At 39.8% G+C, this 16,813-nt stretch overlaps 2 protein-coding genes across 4 annotated transcripts in view; one reads left to right on the forward strand and one right to left on the reverse strand.

Annotated features, from left to right (window-relative positions):
- The window catches only part of IKBIP (IKBKB interacting protein), a 67,394-nt gene extending 60,373 nt beyond the window's left edge, over positions 1-7,021 (reverse strand). For 2 of the 3 annotated variants that reach the window (XM_063447770.1, XM_063447768.1), the window contains exon 1: positions 6,487-7,021. In XM_063447770.1, coding sequence (XP_063303840.1) covers positions 6,487-6,701 — 215 coding nt within the window. In that variant the 5' untranslated portion in view covers positions 6,702-7,021. Of the gene's footprint in view, positions 1-4,739; positions 4,907-6,486 lie in introns of those variants that run through there. The other variant, XM_063447771.1, reaches the window with a different exon arrangement.
- A 796-nt stretch (positions 7,022-7,817) lies between these two features.
- Positions 7,818-16,813, forward strand: part of POLR3B (RNA polymerase III subunit B) — a 153,378-nt gene continuing 144,382 nt past the window's right edge. Inside the window, exons 1-3 of the mRNA XM_063447777.1 lie at positions 7,818-7,920; positions 14,776-14,808; positions 15,775-15,831. Of these exons, the coding sequence (XP_063303847.1) occupies positions 7,849-7,920; positions 14,776-14,808; positions 15,775-15,831 (162 nt within the window). The 5' untranslated portion in view covers positions 7,818-7,848. The remainder of the gene's footprint in view (positions 7,921-14,775; positions 14,809-15,774; positions 15,832-16,813) is intronic.

Below are 16,813 nucleotides of genomic sequence, written 5' to 3' on the forward strand. Positions count from 1 at the left end.
ACAGATAAACAGACAAAACAGAAGACCCAGGCAAATCCCCTCAGGTCCACCCCCCTTTATCCCAAAAAGGGGAAAACAAGCAAGACAGAACCCCAGGCAAATCCCCTGCAGGTCCACCCCCCCTTTATCTCAAAATGGGGAAACAGGCAAACAATTCAAACACAATTCAAACACACCCAGGCAACAGATAGACTAAAATGCAGGTAAACAAATGAGTAACGAGACACCGGGCAAGATATTACCTGTCTTTGATGTCCTCCCGGGAAGCAGTCACAGACACATGGACGGGTCAATCAAAGGGGCCGGAACGTACCGGTGGCTCTGCAGAAGTCTCTACCGTGTATCTGGAGGTGATCAATCTCCCTTCCTTCCCCCTGGATTCCTCCGTCCACTCTTGTCTTCCTTAGGACGGCTCACCGGCCGGACATAGCCCGATGCCCCACGTTGGGCGCCAAGTTGTTATGGTACTTTTTGCAGTAAACCAAAATGTTTAAATGTCTATCTGTTCCTGTCCAAATCAATAAAATAAATTGCGTATATACGCTGAAGTAATTAAGTCTGACACACAAGGTTCAGGTTAAAATAACTTCGAGAAAATTTATTGGCAAGTGATTAAAAAGTGGACACGCAGGTCCTTTTAAGAGACATTTTACGTCATCATTGCTTATTAGAATATCAGTAAATAAACATCATTAATTGGATTAATTGTCAAGTGTCGGGATTAGTGTCCACCTATCAATATTATTAATTGGCTCAAAAGACTAAGTGGTTAATGCCGTGTCCACCCACCAAGAGGTGGGATTGTTCTGGACACGGGTGGGGGACAAGGGGTCTTGAGCGTCATTTTACACGGTCGGTGATCTCAGGCCTCGTGGCCAGGTGCAAGGTCTCTTATGAATAGAACATTTCATTACTACTGTGTTCGCATGGCCTTCAAATTATACTTTGTTGCAAATCTAAGGAAAAGTCAGCAATTCCTGTGTTAATCATATCTTTATAGAAAATACAGTCTTTGTTCTATTGTATTAGATGTGCTGGGAAATTCTGTCATGTAAGGTGATTTTAAAATGAACAAGTTAGGTTATGAGGACAAAATGGAGGATTGTCACAGTATAAAGTTAAAATGGAGTTAGTGCAATAATTGAATACAAATACAATAAGGTTTTTTAAATAATCCCACATCAGTATCCTATCATCCACTACGAAAAGCATATATGCACGCTCCTTTAATGCAACTTTTAACTAATATCAAAAGAAGGATGAGTAGTTAAAAGTAATAGGATTACTTGCCTATATTTACTTTAGAGCAGAGTAGATAATGTGAACCGCACGCAATCCCAGCGGCCACGGGTGCTCCGGATCAGGACCAGCAATCCCAGAATCATATGTAAAAAAGGAAGAATCACAGGCACTCCGAGTTCAAGCCGCAGGCAGTTTTATTGTGACAAAATGCAACGCAACGTTTCGACCGTAAAAGGTATTTTTCAAGCTTGCATTTTATCACAATAAAACTGCCTGCGGCTTGAACTCGGAGTGCCTGTGATTCTTCCTTTTTTATATATTTACTTTAGAGACACACAGACACACACACTACATTACAAACAGCTTCATCAACACAAGCAGCACTGTGGCAAAACCGACCTCGCCACGTGTCCTTGGAGGGGGCTGCTTGCCCGCCTCTTGCCTTTGGACTATGGCCCTGGGAGATTGGGCCCTTTTACAAAACGTATTCGGCCCTAACAGAGTGCATGTCACTCATTCTGGCCCTTTAAACACAGTGGGGCCATTCGGTACTTGCCCTGTGTGAGCAGTGATACCCCCAGATAGCTATGCCATGGAGCCTATTCATATAATGAAAGACTATGGGAAAGACTTTGGCTCCATGGCAATTAAACTGTATTTGTGTGGTCTGCGTGCCATTCACCTAATAATGTGCACGCAGACCTGAGCTATCTGGGGATATGTTACATGTCTGTGTTTAATGTATAAAAAGTAACTTTATATATTTTAAAACATAATCCTGTATTTAGGTCCCCACATGTGTAATGGAGTTTTGTCTTTGACCTGGGAGATAATTGGATTACTTCTCCAATTATCTCCAGGGCAGAAGGGAGGAAGCCAGGATGCATTGTGGGGATGTTTTACTTTTACTGTTTGAGCCAGATTAAAATACTGCCAGCCAGGGGGAACAAAAGATACTTTTACTAACTTTTGAACCCCTGGTCTGATTCATGCCATTTTTTTAATATGTTATTCCCCTGAATGCATTGATTGTGGATATGTATTTTTATGTGAATGTGATGTATGGTTTTAAAGTTACAGAGTATGTGTGGAAACTGTATTTTTACTGTATGTAATAATTATGTTAATTGCTTATCTGAGGGGAGGGGATGTGTGGGTTGTACTGTTACTTGATTGGTTGTTTTATGCCTCCCCCTGGGTGTGTCCTGTATGTGCACAACTGTAATAAAAAGCAGGCTGGGTGTTCCAGATCTCAGATTCTGCTTGACCCTCAAACCGATGTGTCGTCTCGTTTTTGGGGGAATTGGATTGTATGCTGACTGCCAGGAGTGTAAGCGGATTGTATGCTTTTCCTGTTCGGCTGATTCCAGGGTTCGTGTGTTTCCAGTTCGGGAGTTTCCAGAATTCGTACAGATTGCAGTTCGGGAGATTGGTGATTGCTGTAGCTGCTGGTCTATGGAAAAGAGGGATATCGCCTAAACTGGGTTTTATCCTCTTGTAAGTGAAACGGTCCGTTACAAGCACCTCCCCCACACATGCAACCTTACAAGCAGCTTCTTCCACATACATAACCCAACAAAATATTATATGTCTGAAGGAATTCTACATAAATGGTGACTGCATCTTGTTTAGCACCTTTTTACCTTGATAAATATCCCCAATAGTAAGAGTCTGATTACTTTATTTTGCTAAAAACAAAAAACACAATGGATCTGCTTTTATTGGTATTTCTTAGCAGGGTGGAAACATACCTCTGAAAAAGGAGAGATAACATTTTAATGGGAGACAGAGACATGACTATGACACAATGCCATTGGTGTTGCACAGAAACAATAATGCCCTAAGCCATGCACAAACGTGTGCTGACTTTCCGGCCTGTAAACCAGAGTTGCACATGTGCAGTAAGCTGCAGAAGAGCTCTCACAACATCAGGAATGCTCTGTGATGGCCTTGCACAGCCATAACTTTTATTGACAAGATTACACTGTACTTTTTGGGAGAATTCCAAATAATGATACAGGAGTGCTGGGAACTATGTGAAATATTTAAAACAAATAGTCTGAAAAAAAGTAAACCATTCTCAGACTTTTTGTAAAAGTATAAATATTGCATATGTATCAAGCCTCCCAACCATCCCAATTTCGGCGGGGCAGTCTAGATTTTTGATCCCTGTCCTGCTGTCCCGACTTTGATCCCTGATGTCTCCCTTTGGGCAGAGCCAGTGATGCAAATCATTTAATTTGTCCCCTTTTTTTTTTTTTTTTACTTATTTAATATTTTATTCTTTTTCTTATTATATAAAACATATACAGCATAATATGCATTACCATTTTCTCATATTGCAATTACGTGATAAAAAAATTCAAGTGTATACATATCTAACATACAAAACATTAACTATACATTAACAAAAATAAACAAAAAGTCCAGACTGAGGGCTCTCTTGAGTCGGATTAGATTTTAATTTAGTAATTTTACATTCCTATTATAGCATCAAGCTATCTTTATATCAAATGTAAGCAGGGTTTATCTATAGACTAATTTTCCTGTATGATACCTAGCCAGTTTTTCAAAGTACTTGGTTCTTTAACTATCCCTATCTCCATTTTCAACTGATAGATTAATTGTGATTTTACTTCCTCCCATATTGGGATTTCTCTGGCTTTCCATTTCCTAGCAATTGATATTTTAACTGCTAACAGTGTATGGATTATCAGGACAACATATTGATCCAATTAATTTGTCCCCTTTTATCCCTCCCACCAGTGTCCTGCTTCACAGGACACCGGGGTTGGGAGGTATGAAAGTATTAATTCCAAAACTATTTTAATACAAACAAGTTTGTGATTTAAAGGGACACTATAGTCACCTGAACAACTTTAGCTTAATGAAGCAATTTTGGTGTATAGAACATGCCCCTGCAGCCTCACTGCTCAATCCTCTGCCATTTAGGAGTTAAATCCCTTTGTTTATGAACCCTAGTCACACCTCCCTGCATGTGACTTGCACAGCCTTCCATAAACACTTCCTGTAAAGAGAGCCCTATTAAGGCTTTCCTTATTGCAAGTTCTGTTTAATTAAGATTTTCTTATCCCCTGCTATGTTAATAGCTTGCTAGACCCTGCAAGAGCCTCCTGTATGTGATTAAAGTTCAATTTAGAGATTGAGATACAATTATTTAACGTAAATTACATCTGTTTGAAAGTGAAACCAGTTTTTTTTTTCATGCAGGCTCTGTCAATCATAGCCAGGGGAGGTGTGGCTAGGGCTGCATAAACAGAAACAAAGTGATTTAACTCCTAAATGACAGTGAATTGAGCAGTGAAATTGCAGGGGAATGATCTATACACTAAAACTGCTTTATTTAGCTAAAGTAATTTAGGTGACTATAGTGTTCCTTTAAGTTTAAAATAACAATACATACTGATGATTTTCAAGGCAGTCAGTGCTTCTAACAGTCAGACCATCTGCTTTTTGAAACATAACTATTTAGTTACCTTCGCATCTAAGATAGGCAGACTGCAATACAGATTGTATGGAGGTAATCCGAACAACTTTGGACCCCATGGGCATGCTGAAAATCTGTGACTTGGTCTTATTTTTTTCTTACAGTAAAGCTTGACGATGGACCTTTCCCAAAGGGTTAGTAAAGATATAAGCTATAACATAGATACACTGGGTTAGTTTTATTATCACAAAACCTTTATCATACTAACAAGAAACTAATCGTATGAATGATCAGGGTGAACCAGATCTTACTTGTCATAATTCTTGACCATCACTGCAATAATGCATATTCTCAGTGTGAACTTACAGCATAGAATCCCAGGTCAGTAGGTAAAGTAAAAAACAAAATAGAACATGTTACATTTTGATCCTCAAGTTGTTTCATGGAATCTAGACCTTATAGTGAGGCCCCAAGTGTAGGGATGCACAACACGTTTATAGCAAAATTTATGCAAATGTATTCACTAATCTTACTTCTTTGTAATCCCTTCACTATCAAAACCATGCACCTTAACGTAGTATTTCTGTGTCTAGAGCCTGACCCTGCAGCTTTTTAATGTGAACACAGCCTTTTCAGAGAGGAGAAAGTGTTTATATTGCTGCCTACGGTGGTCGTCACTCAGACGGCCACTAGAGTTGCTCCCTGGGTCAGTGCTACACACTGTGCAAGCACTGTCGTTCATCGTCTCTGCGTTCTGCATGGAGGCGCTGACATTTCCTCATAGAGAAACATTGAATAAATGTATCTCCACGAGGAGATTGCAATTGGTGCAGCGTGTTGTTTTGCCGTGCATGCTCGATAGCCTCATTTTTTTTTCTCTTTCATCATATATTTAGGTGCTACCGATGCATTCCATGTTACAAATACATATTATTTCAAGCAAAATTCATTGGTAGTCAAGGGGTTACCATCCATCGGACAAGCATTAATACATTTGTAAAAGGTTGCCTGCCCCTGTTATAGGTAAAAAAGGCACTGAGTGCCAAAAGGTATCTGCAACTTATCTATCCTTTGTCTATGTGATACAGCACTGTGCTTTCTGCTAAGTTTAAATTCAGTCCAAAATTTAGTGTACAGTTTAACTGGTCCCATTGCTGTACTTTTTTTTTTTATATATTTAATCATATTTTGTATTTAATTAGCAATTAACCCCTTAAGGACCACATTTCTGGAATAAAAGGGAATCATGACATGTCACACATGTCATGTGTCCTTAAGGGGTTAAAGAAGCAGCTTTTATTATAAAACTGAGTGTTACTGGTTTTGACATAGAATAAGTTAAAAACGGTAATATTTTTAAATGTATTTTCAATACAAATGATACATTATTTTCAATAAACTACAAAATACCTTAAGAAAGCTCCAAGCACCATAACCACTACAGCCATACACTCGCAAGAGTAATATACGCTCAGACAGCCGCCCTGGACAATAGCTTTAGCTCAGGGAAGCTAACAGAAGCTCCTTGCATGTTTAAAGACTTACACTAAGTGGGCATCATGGCCCATGTGGTTATGATGCGTGAAGTGTGTCTATACAATAAGGACCACAAAAAGTATACATGGATTAAACTGCACTATATAGACGACATACAATTTCTATTTCTTGAAGGATTTGGGAAAATAAAGACTAAATTAAAACAAGTACCGGTATGTGTCACTGTGATATTTATAGAATTGCCTTCACACTCCAGGACACAACATAACAGTTTCCACATTCTGAATAGAAAATCTTACCATGATAGACCTCCACAGATTGCCACACACAGCAGGCACAGCACCGTCCTCACTTCTAGACTGGCAGGTGTCTGACTGCTGACTGTAGAACCCACCATGGGCTTCTTGGGCTCTTCATCCTGGATCTGCTGCCCTGTTGAAGGGGCATTGCGCTGGGCATCATTGCCATTCTTGGATGATGAGCCTTTCTTCCTGTGCTTTACTTCATTAGCCATTATTCCCCTTATTGCAGGGGTAAATATGTTTAGATCTCAATATATGGATTTATATTTAAAAGAGATGCTGTTCATGCCTAGACACACCGTAACAGGAGAATAGAGTAATCAGTCATATATATTTCAATTCTTTCTAAAAGTTAGTTGCACAGTTTAGCAAAAAAGTTGCAACTCTGGGGAAAAGACAGTCTGCAGCAGACTCCTAGCAGTGTATGTGGGAGGTACCCCAGTATACTCAGTGAGTCTGTCTCCCTTGCACGGGTTAAACATAAGACACCTCCCCAAATCTGGAGTAGGGTCCCTGTCTATGTGGCAACCAGACAGGCTCATACAGTCCCACTGAACAGAACTACGGGAGCTCGACAGGGACAATTCCAGAATTTAGCGTTGAAAAAAAAACAAAAAACGAGCTTATTTTCAACCTCCCCCTCAACACACACACAAACCCCAATATCTCTATCAACAGAACATCTATTAAACGTAGTTGAGAATATAGGCGTTGTTCGATAAATGGTGCTAAAATTAGTGTGTAAATGAAACTGAAACACTAGTTGAAGAATTCTATTAGAAAATGTAGTTCCAATGGATATCAGATCGTTCTTTTTTGCAGAATGTAGCAGCTTTTTAAACTTCCAGGGCCATCACAACAACTACAGGTTGTGTGTATACAGGGCTAGGCAACCTTTGGCACTCCAGATGTTGTGGACTACATCCCCATAATGCTCTTACACCCATAATGTTGGCAAAGCATCATGGGAGGTGTAGTCCAAAACATCTGCAGTGCCGGTTGCCTATATCTGATATATATTATACTCCTGAGGGGGGTTCATGTAACAACTGTATCATGTTACTCCCACGAGCAGAAATAGGGAGCGAAATAAAAGCCATGTTTGATTCGGGCAGAAACGGCCTGGGGATATGATATGATTGGAATGCATGGCACACGCCTGCGTCTACGTGCCAGCCTCGCAACAGTGCGGTGTGGTATTTTGCCCGGATCCAAAATGGCTTCCTCCCCCCCATTCTGCACATTGACTAGCTTGTAGCCGAGGGGCGGAACGTTTAGCGAGGTGACTGGAGCGGGCGGAAGGTTATTGCTGATGCACAGTTGCTCTCCCCATGTGTTAGTGTTGCTAATGTGGTAGAGATGGATGTGTTGGCTGAAGAGTTTGGAGGTCTTACCCAGCAGCAAATCACTGCACCTATAGATACAGTGGAGGTGAGATGGTATTTAGTTTAATTGTTTACAAGCACCTCTTGTGCAGCAGTGGGTCCAGTGGTTTTAAAGTAAGCCTTCATAATAAGTATAATAGTATTTACTAAACGTGTTTATTAGTCCTGAATCCTGTGCCTGTCATCTCTGCCCAGCTATGTCAGCTGCAGTCTGAGGCTTCCTGATACAATAATAAATAACATGCACAATAAACATAGTAGACCTAACATGTCTGTTATCAGTTTATACATTGCCCAGTTTATTGTTTAGTGAGCTAGGCTACATTTATTTCTATATATATATACACACACACACACACACACACACATACATATATATATATATATATATATATATATATATATATATATATATTAATTAGTGTGTGTGTGTGTTAGTCCCTCTCCTTGAAACGTTATGTAGGGCAACTAAACCCAGTATCAGCATCTGAATTTGTTGGGTTTAGTATCAGTATCCTCCAACAAACCCGGACAGGTAATTTATTTTTCTTTAATTTGCAGTTTATAGGTGGCAGAGCCTGTTTGACTTTTATGTTGCTTGGAGACCATTCTCATTGTCCACACAGGAGACCACCAATCCAGCTTACAACATGCCGCACACAGAATAGGGATAAAAATTATCTAGGGCATCCTGGAGCACTGTCTGTCTTCTAGCTCCTTCTATACTATTAAGAGGCATAAAGTGGGCTAAGAGTACTCCCATAACTCATGCATATTTGCATAATGCAAAGTGCATATTGTGTTTAAACTGATCTTAAAAAGACACTGAGCACCATTACAACTTTAATGCATTTGTAGGACAACTATAGGCACCCAGACCACTATAGCTCAATTAAGCGGTCTGGGTGCCAGGTCCCTCCAGTTTTAACCCTGCAGCTGAAAACATAGCAGTTTCGGAGCAACTGCTATGTTTACACTGCAGGGTTAATCCAGCCTCTAATGGCTGTCTTCCTGACGGCCACTAGAGGCCGCTTCCGTGATTTATATGGAGTAGATCACACTTATTTGACGCTGGACGTCCTCACAGAGTCCAGTGTCAAAAAAGATCCTCAATGCTTTCCTATGGGCGGGATTGTATGCGCGCACGCCTCTGGCCCATAGGGAAAGCATTGGGTTGGCTTAAATCGGATCAAAGTGGGGCCAAATGTCATTTTGGCCAATCAGGACCTCCTCATAGAGATGCATTGATTCAGTGCATCTCTATGAGGAAAATGCAGCGTCTCCATGCAGAGCGTGGGGACGCTGAACAGCAGGGCTGCTTACTGTGCAGCCTTGAGCCAGGAAACCCCTGCAGTGGCCATCTGACGAGTGGCCACTTGGAGGTGTCTCTAGGAGCAATGTAAACACTGCCTTTTCTTTGAAAAGGCAGTGTTTGGATTAAGCTGTAGTTGTTCTGGTGACTATAGTGTCCCTTTAAGGGTTACTGCCAAACAACACTCCAATATGTGTTCAGCAACATCTCCCGAGTACCGTGATACACCACATGAATAGGTATGTTGGGTTCTCTGGGGGCTAAAAAAGGGTGTGCATTCCAGTTTTCCAACTTGGAATTTTCTCAGCTGGTGATCATGCACCCATGTCCTAATTGGTACATTTTTCAAGCCGGCCAATGTAATTTACCCCCATCAAACCATATATTTTTGAAAAGTAGACACCCTAGGGTATTTCAAATGTTGGTATTGTAACACTTTCCATGCACTAATTCTACCACCAGTCTTTGTCAAACTTTTAGGTAGTCCTTTTATTGTGGTATTTTTCTCTCACATTGTACTTTAGGCATGGATTTTCAGTTCCTGTTATGTGTTACTGACAAAGAACACCCCAATATGTGTTCAGCAACATCTCCCGAGTACAACAGTGCCCCAATGTACAGGTTTTATGGGTTTTTGCAAACTTACAGGGGTCAAATGTAGGGCTTTGCCCTTTTACATGTTTGCACATTGAAATTTGCCAGATTGGTTTGCTGGGCCTATGTTGCCTTTGAGACCATATAGCAGCCCAGGAATGAAAATTAACCCCATCATGGCATACCATTTGTAAAAGTAGACAACACACTGTATTCAAAATGGGGTATGTCTAGTCTTTTGTAGTAGCCACTTAGTCACAAACGCTGGCCAAAGTTAGTGTTTTTTTTTTTTTAATTTTTTTTTTTTTTTATAAATGTTTTTTTGTTTGTTTTTTTTCTCCAATTTATAATATATAAACTCAAAAATGTAATACCTGGTGCTCTGGTCAAATAATAGATTAGATTGCACTAAAATACCGGTACTCCAGGATTTAGTAGATAAACCTTCTTTATCAAGTAGATCCAAGTGGTTGACGTTTCAGTCCCTAAATGGAGCTTTCATCAGGACATATCAAACATACATTACAGTAAATGGCTTTTAAATAAGACAAAAGAGCAGTTACTCACCAAACCAGCTATTCGCCATTCATCTGAATGCATGTCGTGCACCAGGCGCATGCGCAGAAGCTAAAGAGCTGTCACTTTGTAAGCAGATAGGGGAGGGATTTAGTGAGCTTTTCCGTCCGCGTCACGTAACTGGGGCAACCCATGGATGCCAAGTCCTGATTGGTTGCACCCACGTGTACAAGCGCTGTAAAATTCCTCTCAGGACAGTGGAGGCCACAGTATTCTCCTTATCATTATCCTGAAAATATGTAGTGATTGATTTTGATATTTTAAGGAATAATTTGGAATTAAAACATTTTAATGCTTTGGCCTCAATATGTTTTTTTTTTTTTTCTTTGCATGCTAAACTCTAGATTAAGCAGAATTTCATTTTTGCAGATTGCTAAACAATAAATCAGACTCCTTAGCCATGCCCCCTCCAAAAACTTCCTTATCAAATGTATGCACATAGCTCAGCCACTGAGTAAAAAAAACTGCACTAGAAGGAAAGGGGCATTAAGGAAGTCATTTGAAGCATATTGCTTCATGCTGTCTGCTGCGACATTTGTGAATAAAAATCTAATTAAGTGCTGTTAAGAAATATTTGATTATGAAGTTTTGTGACATGAGGGTGTGTCTGAAGCAGACTTATGGGGCATTATTCTGCAAAAAACATTTTGTACAAAAACTAAAAAAGGTTTTAACTTGCAAAAAAATGTAATTACTGCATAGGAATGAGGTAAAAGCTGTATTTATCCCCAGAGTGTCCCTTTAAGTAAATTGTGAAATTCCATAACAAATTTTACTTCATAATATTGGTTGTGGCGGAGCTCCGGTACTCCGACAGAGTACATCCGCCCAGTCGACTTGTTAGCCACTTGCTGAGACCCTGGAACGCTTCAGTCCCAGTCGCCAAAGCTTGAATGCAGCTTTTCTTCTAGGCAGGTATCATTATCCCCTCTGCCTATTCCTCTGCAGTTTTCCTTCCAGGCAGGTATGCACCTTTGCCTGAAATATGATAGTTCTGGTCTTTATAAAGACACTTGCGGCTCTCAGACCTAGCTCTCTTTTTGCCACCTGGCTAGAGGGATCGGACAGCCAACAGCCAGCCAACAGGTCCGAACACTCTGTTACTGGGATCCCTTGAAAGCCACACAGGGGACACAGTTTAAAAAGGCACTAACACACAGAGCTTTATTTTTACTTGGGACTAGCCCAGATGTTCATTACATCAAGTTTGCTGTGACAAACCTAATAAAATATAAATAACCAAAACGTCAGAAAACATACTGGAAATTATATAACCTATTTATAAAGGGGTGGGGAAGATATTTAACACAAAATCTCTATCCTGCTTGCAGAATTCACAATACGTAAATCTACCTGAATATGCAAATGAACAAGCTTTGCTATTCAGGTATTGCATATAGCTGTTGCTACCACCATGAATTAAATTTATTTCAGTAAACTCTAGACATTGATTCCCTGGGTAATTTTATAGAAACATCAATGACTTGTTCCTAAAAGCCCTGAGAAGAACTAGTTTGCAGAAGTCAAGCTATCAGTTAGAACACTTCTGTAAGCACCAGAGACTTCTTTGTTCTGCAACATTGTATTGGGAATCTTCCAATGCTTCTTTTTGGCAACAGAACCAACTCATTCTTGGCCCAAAAGGAATTATGGCAAGTACTCTTGATTGATCTGACCAGTAGCACTACCTGCAGAAAAATGTAAACAAGAGCAGAAAGGCTCAAGGCACGGAGTAGGAGCGTAAAATGTCTGGGTGATATGTCCTGCGCAGTGAGGTGACTTTGGTACTTTCCCTTGCTAATTTTCCCTTGATGCCATTTGATCTAATTGATCAATGTTGTACATCTAAAACTGGACATCCATGCCCCAAATTTGATCATGAAAACATTTTGACACTCAGATGTATTTAGCTCTATGTAATTCTTTTAATTTTATATTTATGCAGTGCATAGGTATACAAACAGGCTTTGTGGTGCCCCAACAACATTCCACAAGCTAATAAACATATATAACAGTGGGACTAATTGGAGAACATGCATAATTTTGTATATAAGAAATAAAGCTCGTGATGCACTTCTGTCTGAGCTCATAACAAAACTTGTAGACTCGAGTAGTAATGTTGAGACATTTGCGTAGTAACACTCCATATACCTCAGGCTAGAGTTCAGGCCATATAGCGCAATACCATTACAATGTGAATTCACTTAATGTCAAGTAGAGAAAAGAAAATGAGGAGCTAATGGAAATCAGAAATAAAACCTATTGCTATGTGATTGACATATGCCGTTATGAATATCTCAGCTGCCTTTTAACATGTGGCAGAAGGCTTATGTAGCAGTCCTCTTTCAGAATCAGCCAACTCCCGTCCGCAGTAGCTTGGCTGTACCATCCACCGAGACTTCTTTACAGGATTGGGGACGCCTAAGGAGTTTGTGGTAATTGTCTTCAAACCTATCAGGAGAACAGACAGGCATACCCTGAGAAATCTTGATCTTTTCCACCATTCCATATGTTATACTGTTCTGGATGCAATCTTCAGAATTGTATTTGTGGTTTCTTCTGCTCTCTTCCAAGATTTGAGAATACCCACTTGCAGCGATCTCCTTCTTAACTTGGCTCAAATACACTCATAGCTTGTATTATAGAATAGATCGTGTTCTTCCAGTAGCTTTCCCTTTGATTTTTTTTGGCAAATATGAGGAATTGTCCTGATCTGATTGCCATGGGTAGGCATCTTTATAGGATTGCCATAACATCATCTCTATGCAACTGCAGGGTGTGAGTGACTTAGAAAGTAACTTCAATGCAAAACTTTAAAAGTGATATGCATCTGTACATCTTTTAGATTGTACACTAGACAAAAAGACGTGTCCAGTTTCTATACCAAGAGCAAAGGAGAGTGCCATTTAAATACTTCTGGAACAGGAACTCTCTAAAGTGTTATTTTTTTTTTAAATACAAGTTTTATTGCTTCTAATAATAAGACTTATCATCTTTTGGAATTTGACTTTTCTGAGTATTTTACATGATACCCCAGCTTCACTGTCCTTCGTACCCATGCATCCTTTGTCGTTGCCTCCAGGTTTAGTTAGAAACAATCTTGCCTTGCTTTCTTCCTCCCACTTTGCCTTTAGTGTTAGAACTTCCTGAGCTTTACTTACTTGTAAGTCTGGGTCCTATTTCTTGCTCTTGAGTACTGTGATTATCTGAAATAGAAATGCTAGAAGCACTTAATGGTATGAGTGGGGGACAAAAATGGGGAAATTATTTCCTCCCCGCTTAAATCTCTAATACACTATTGAAACCTAGTGGTTTAAAATAAGGATAAAAGAGTATTTGTGCAGCTTCACACCTTTGTGCTGCACCCTCTCAACCAGCAACATCAAAATCACCAGTGAAAAATATACATACAACAGTGGAGCACCAACTTTGAATGTTCTTTAGATATCAGACTCTCATAAAAAAAAGTTAAAGGATCACTATAGTGTCAGGAAAACAAACTGCAACCCTTAGGTCCCCCCTACCCTCAGGGTCCCCCTCCCTTGGCGCTGAAGGGGTTAAAACCCCTGAAGCTACTTACTTTAATCCAGCGCAGGGCTCCCTTGGCGCTGGTGACCTCTTCTCCTACTCCGACGTCAGCTCCCAAGTGGAGCAGAATGCGCATGGGTGGCAAGAGCCGTGCGCGCATTCAAACAGTCCATAGGAAAGCATTTCTTAATGCTTTCCTATGGACGTTCTGCACGCTGAATGTGTTTTTCGCATCCAGTGTCGCAGAAGCGCCTCTAGCGGCTGGCAGGAAGACAGCCACTAGAGGCTGGATTAACCCTGCAATGTAAACATAGCAGTTTCTCTGAAACTGCTATGTTTACATCTGAAGGGTTAAAACCTGGGGGACCTGGCACCCAGACTACTTCATTGAGCTGAAGTGGTCTGGGTGACTATTGTGTCCGTTTAAAAATATAAACAATAGTGAAGTACCTCAGGGATAATCATATATCTATTTGCTTAGGGATTGAAAGCCCTTTACATGAAGCAAATAGAAATGATCTTATTGGTTCTAATAAAAGATGGTGGAGTATAGAATATCTGATATCTTAAAAGTCTTAACGTTTATTGACATATATACTACAAAAGGATCCTCTGCTGTGGTATGCTGGTCTTTGTAGGAGGAAAAAAAACTTGTATTCCACCTTTGGTATTTTCTTTCTATGAAAGGGACACATTTATATATATATATATATATATATATATAAAGTACAGGGGTGTGGTACATTTGCCCCATAAGCACTTAAATAAGCTGGTGTGTTTTTTAAATTTGTATTATTATTATTATTATTACAAGTATAAGTGCTAACAATACATATTAGAAGACAGATACTTTTGTAAAACGTTATTACATTTTCTTTTTTGTTTTTGTAGGAAAAATGGAAATTGCTGCCAGCTTTTTTAAAGGTAAATATTATTTTTATCTGTTATGCACTCAATATTTTATCAGTGCTAATACTTACAGAAGTGAGTCTGAAGATTGTTAAAAACAATGCCAGCGTCACTTATGTATTAGCATTAAAATGCTGCGTAATATGGTTTATTTTGTTGTAAATAATGTTTATCAGCAAGCAGAGTTCCTCGACAAATAGACCAGAAATGGGACAGAAGGCTGAAAGTATGATTTGCAAATGATTTGGCTTTTTGCACCTTATCCCTAGATAGGTAAAATTTGTCCAAAGTACTCAGGCCATCCAACCACACGGTTTACTTTTCCAGTCCTCCAAACTTCACACAATAACCCACCAGCGTTGAGATATTAGCAAATCATAACAATTCCCAACATTATTTTTGCAACTATAGTTGTATAGTTACATAGGCTGAAAAGAGTCATGTTGCTATCAAGTTCAGCCTTCCTCACATCTTGCCTCACTAAAAATAGTAAAATCCTACTTGTATTCATGTCTGCAGCTGCTGGCTCTGCCTCTGAAACTGCCTGTGTCTGCTGACATCAGAAGTGGTGGTCTGATCCAATCCCAATGCTTCCCCATAGGATTGGCTGAGACTGTCAAGGAGGCAGATCAGGGGCAGAGCCAGCACAAGTCAAACACAGCCCTGGCCAATCAGCATCTCCTCATAGAGATGAATTGAATTAATGCATCTCTATGAGGAAAGTTCAGTGTCTGCATGCAGAGGGTGGAGACACCGATGGCAGTGCAGCACTGCCCCAGGAAGGACCTCTAGCCGCCATCTGAGGAGTGGCCAGTGGAGTTATCGCTAGGCTGTAATGTAAACACTGCATTTTCTCTGAAAAGAGTTTACAGCAAAAAGCAAGGGAATGATTCTACTCACCAGAACAAATAAAATAAATTGTAGTTGTTCTGGTTATTATAGTGTCCCTTTAATGTTCTCTTCTGTTCTCTCTTTTACTAGGTCAAGGGCCTTGTCAAGCAGCATATAGACTCGTTCAATTATTTCATCAATGTTGAGGTAAGCACTTCCTTTAGTTGTTCTGTGGTCCGAAGCACTGCAAGTAAACAAATAGTGACAAACGTATTATGGCAAGTGGCAAATAATGCAAAGTGCATGATTACCTATCACTGTAATCATTCTTGTTTAATCTGATAATATATTGGTGCCTTTCGAACTTCACTATGAGGAGAGTGAGGTGCTAATAGTAAAATGTATGTTTAGATAACAGAATGTATTGTGCATATGGATGAATAAGTATTTAGTGAAAAATAACCCTAGCTCCTGAAATATTATTAGGATGGTGTGAAAGTTACGTAGTACTTGGTTGTTTTCAGAATAGGCACTTGATGGCATATGATGTAGATTAATTTAGAAATAAACAAATATGTTTAAATGTCTATCTGTTCCTGTCCAAATCTGAGATGATTAAATTGCGTATACGCAGAAGTAAGTTCACACTGACACACGGAGTTCAGGTTAAAAGCACTTCGAGAAAATTTAATGGCATCTGATTAAAAGCGGGCTCGCAGACCCTTATAAGAGCAAAATTACATCATCATTGAATATCAAGATAACAGTAAATAAACATCATTAATTGGATTAAGTGTTAAGTGGTTATGTCAATGTCCACCCATCAATATTAATAATTGGCTCAAGAACTAAGTGGTTAGCTAGGTGTCCTCCCACCGGGAGGTGGCGTTATTTTGGACACGGGTGTGGACAGATGGCTCAAGCGCCATCTTACCCAGCACGAGGCTTACTCGGTGGGAAGGGGGGCTTGGGCGTCATTTTGGGTAGTTAGTGATGTCAGACTCGTGGTCAGGTTCAGGGTCTTTTTTATGAAAGAACATTTCATTAGAGCAGCTTTCTCAAGGCCTTGGCTATAATTTGTTGCATGTTACAGGAACTCAATAATTCCGGTGTTAGTCATGTCCTTCTAGAAAATACAGTCTCTATTCATTATACTAAATGCTGTTAGGAAATTCTGTCATGTAATGTA

The sequence above is a fragment of the Pelobates fuscus genome, chromosome 3 (genome assembly GCF_036172605.1).
Source record: "Pelobates fuscus isolate aPelFus1 chromosome 3, aPelFus1.pri, whole genome shotgun sequence".
In the NCBI taxonomy this organism is placed as follows: domain Eukaryota; kingdom Metazoa; phylum Chordata; class Amphibia; order Anura; family Pelobatidae; genus Pelobates; species Pelobates fuscus.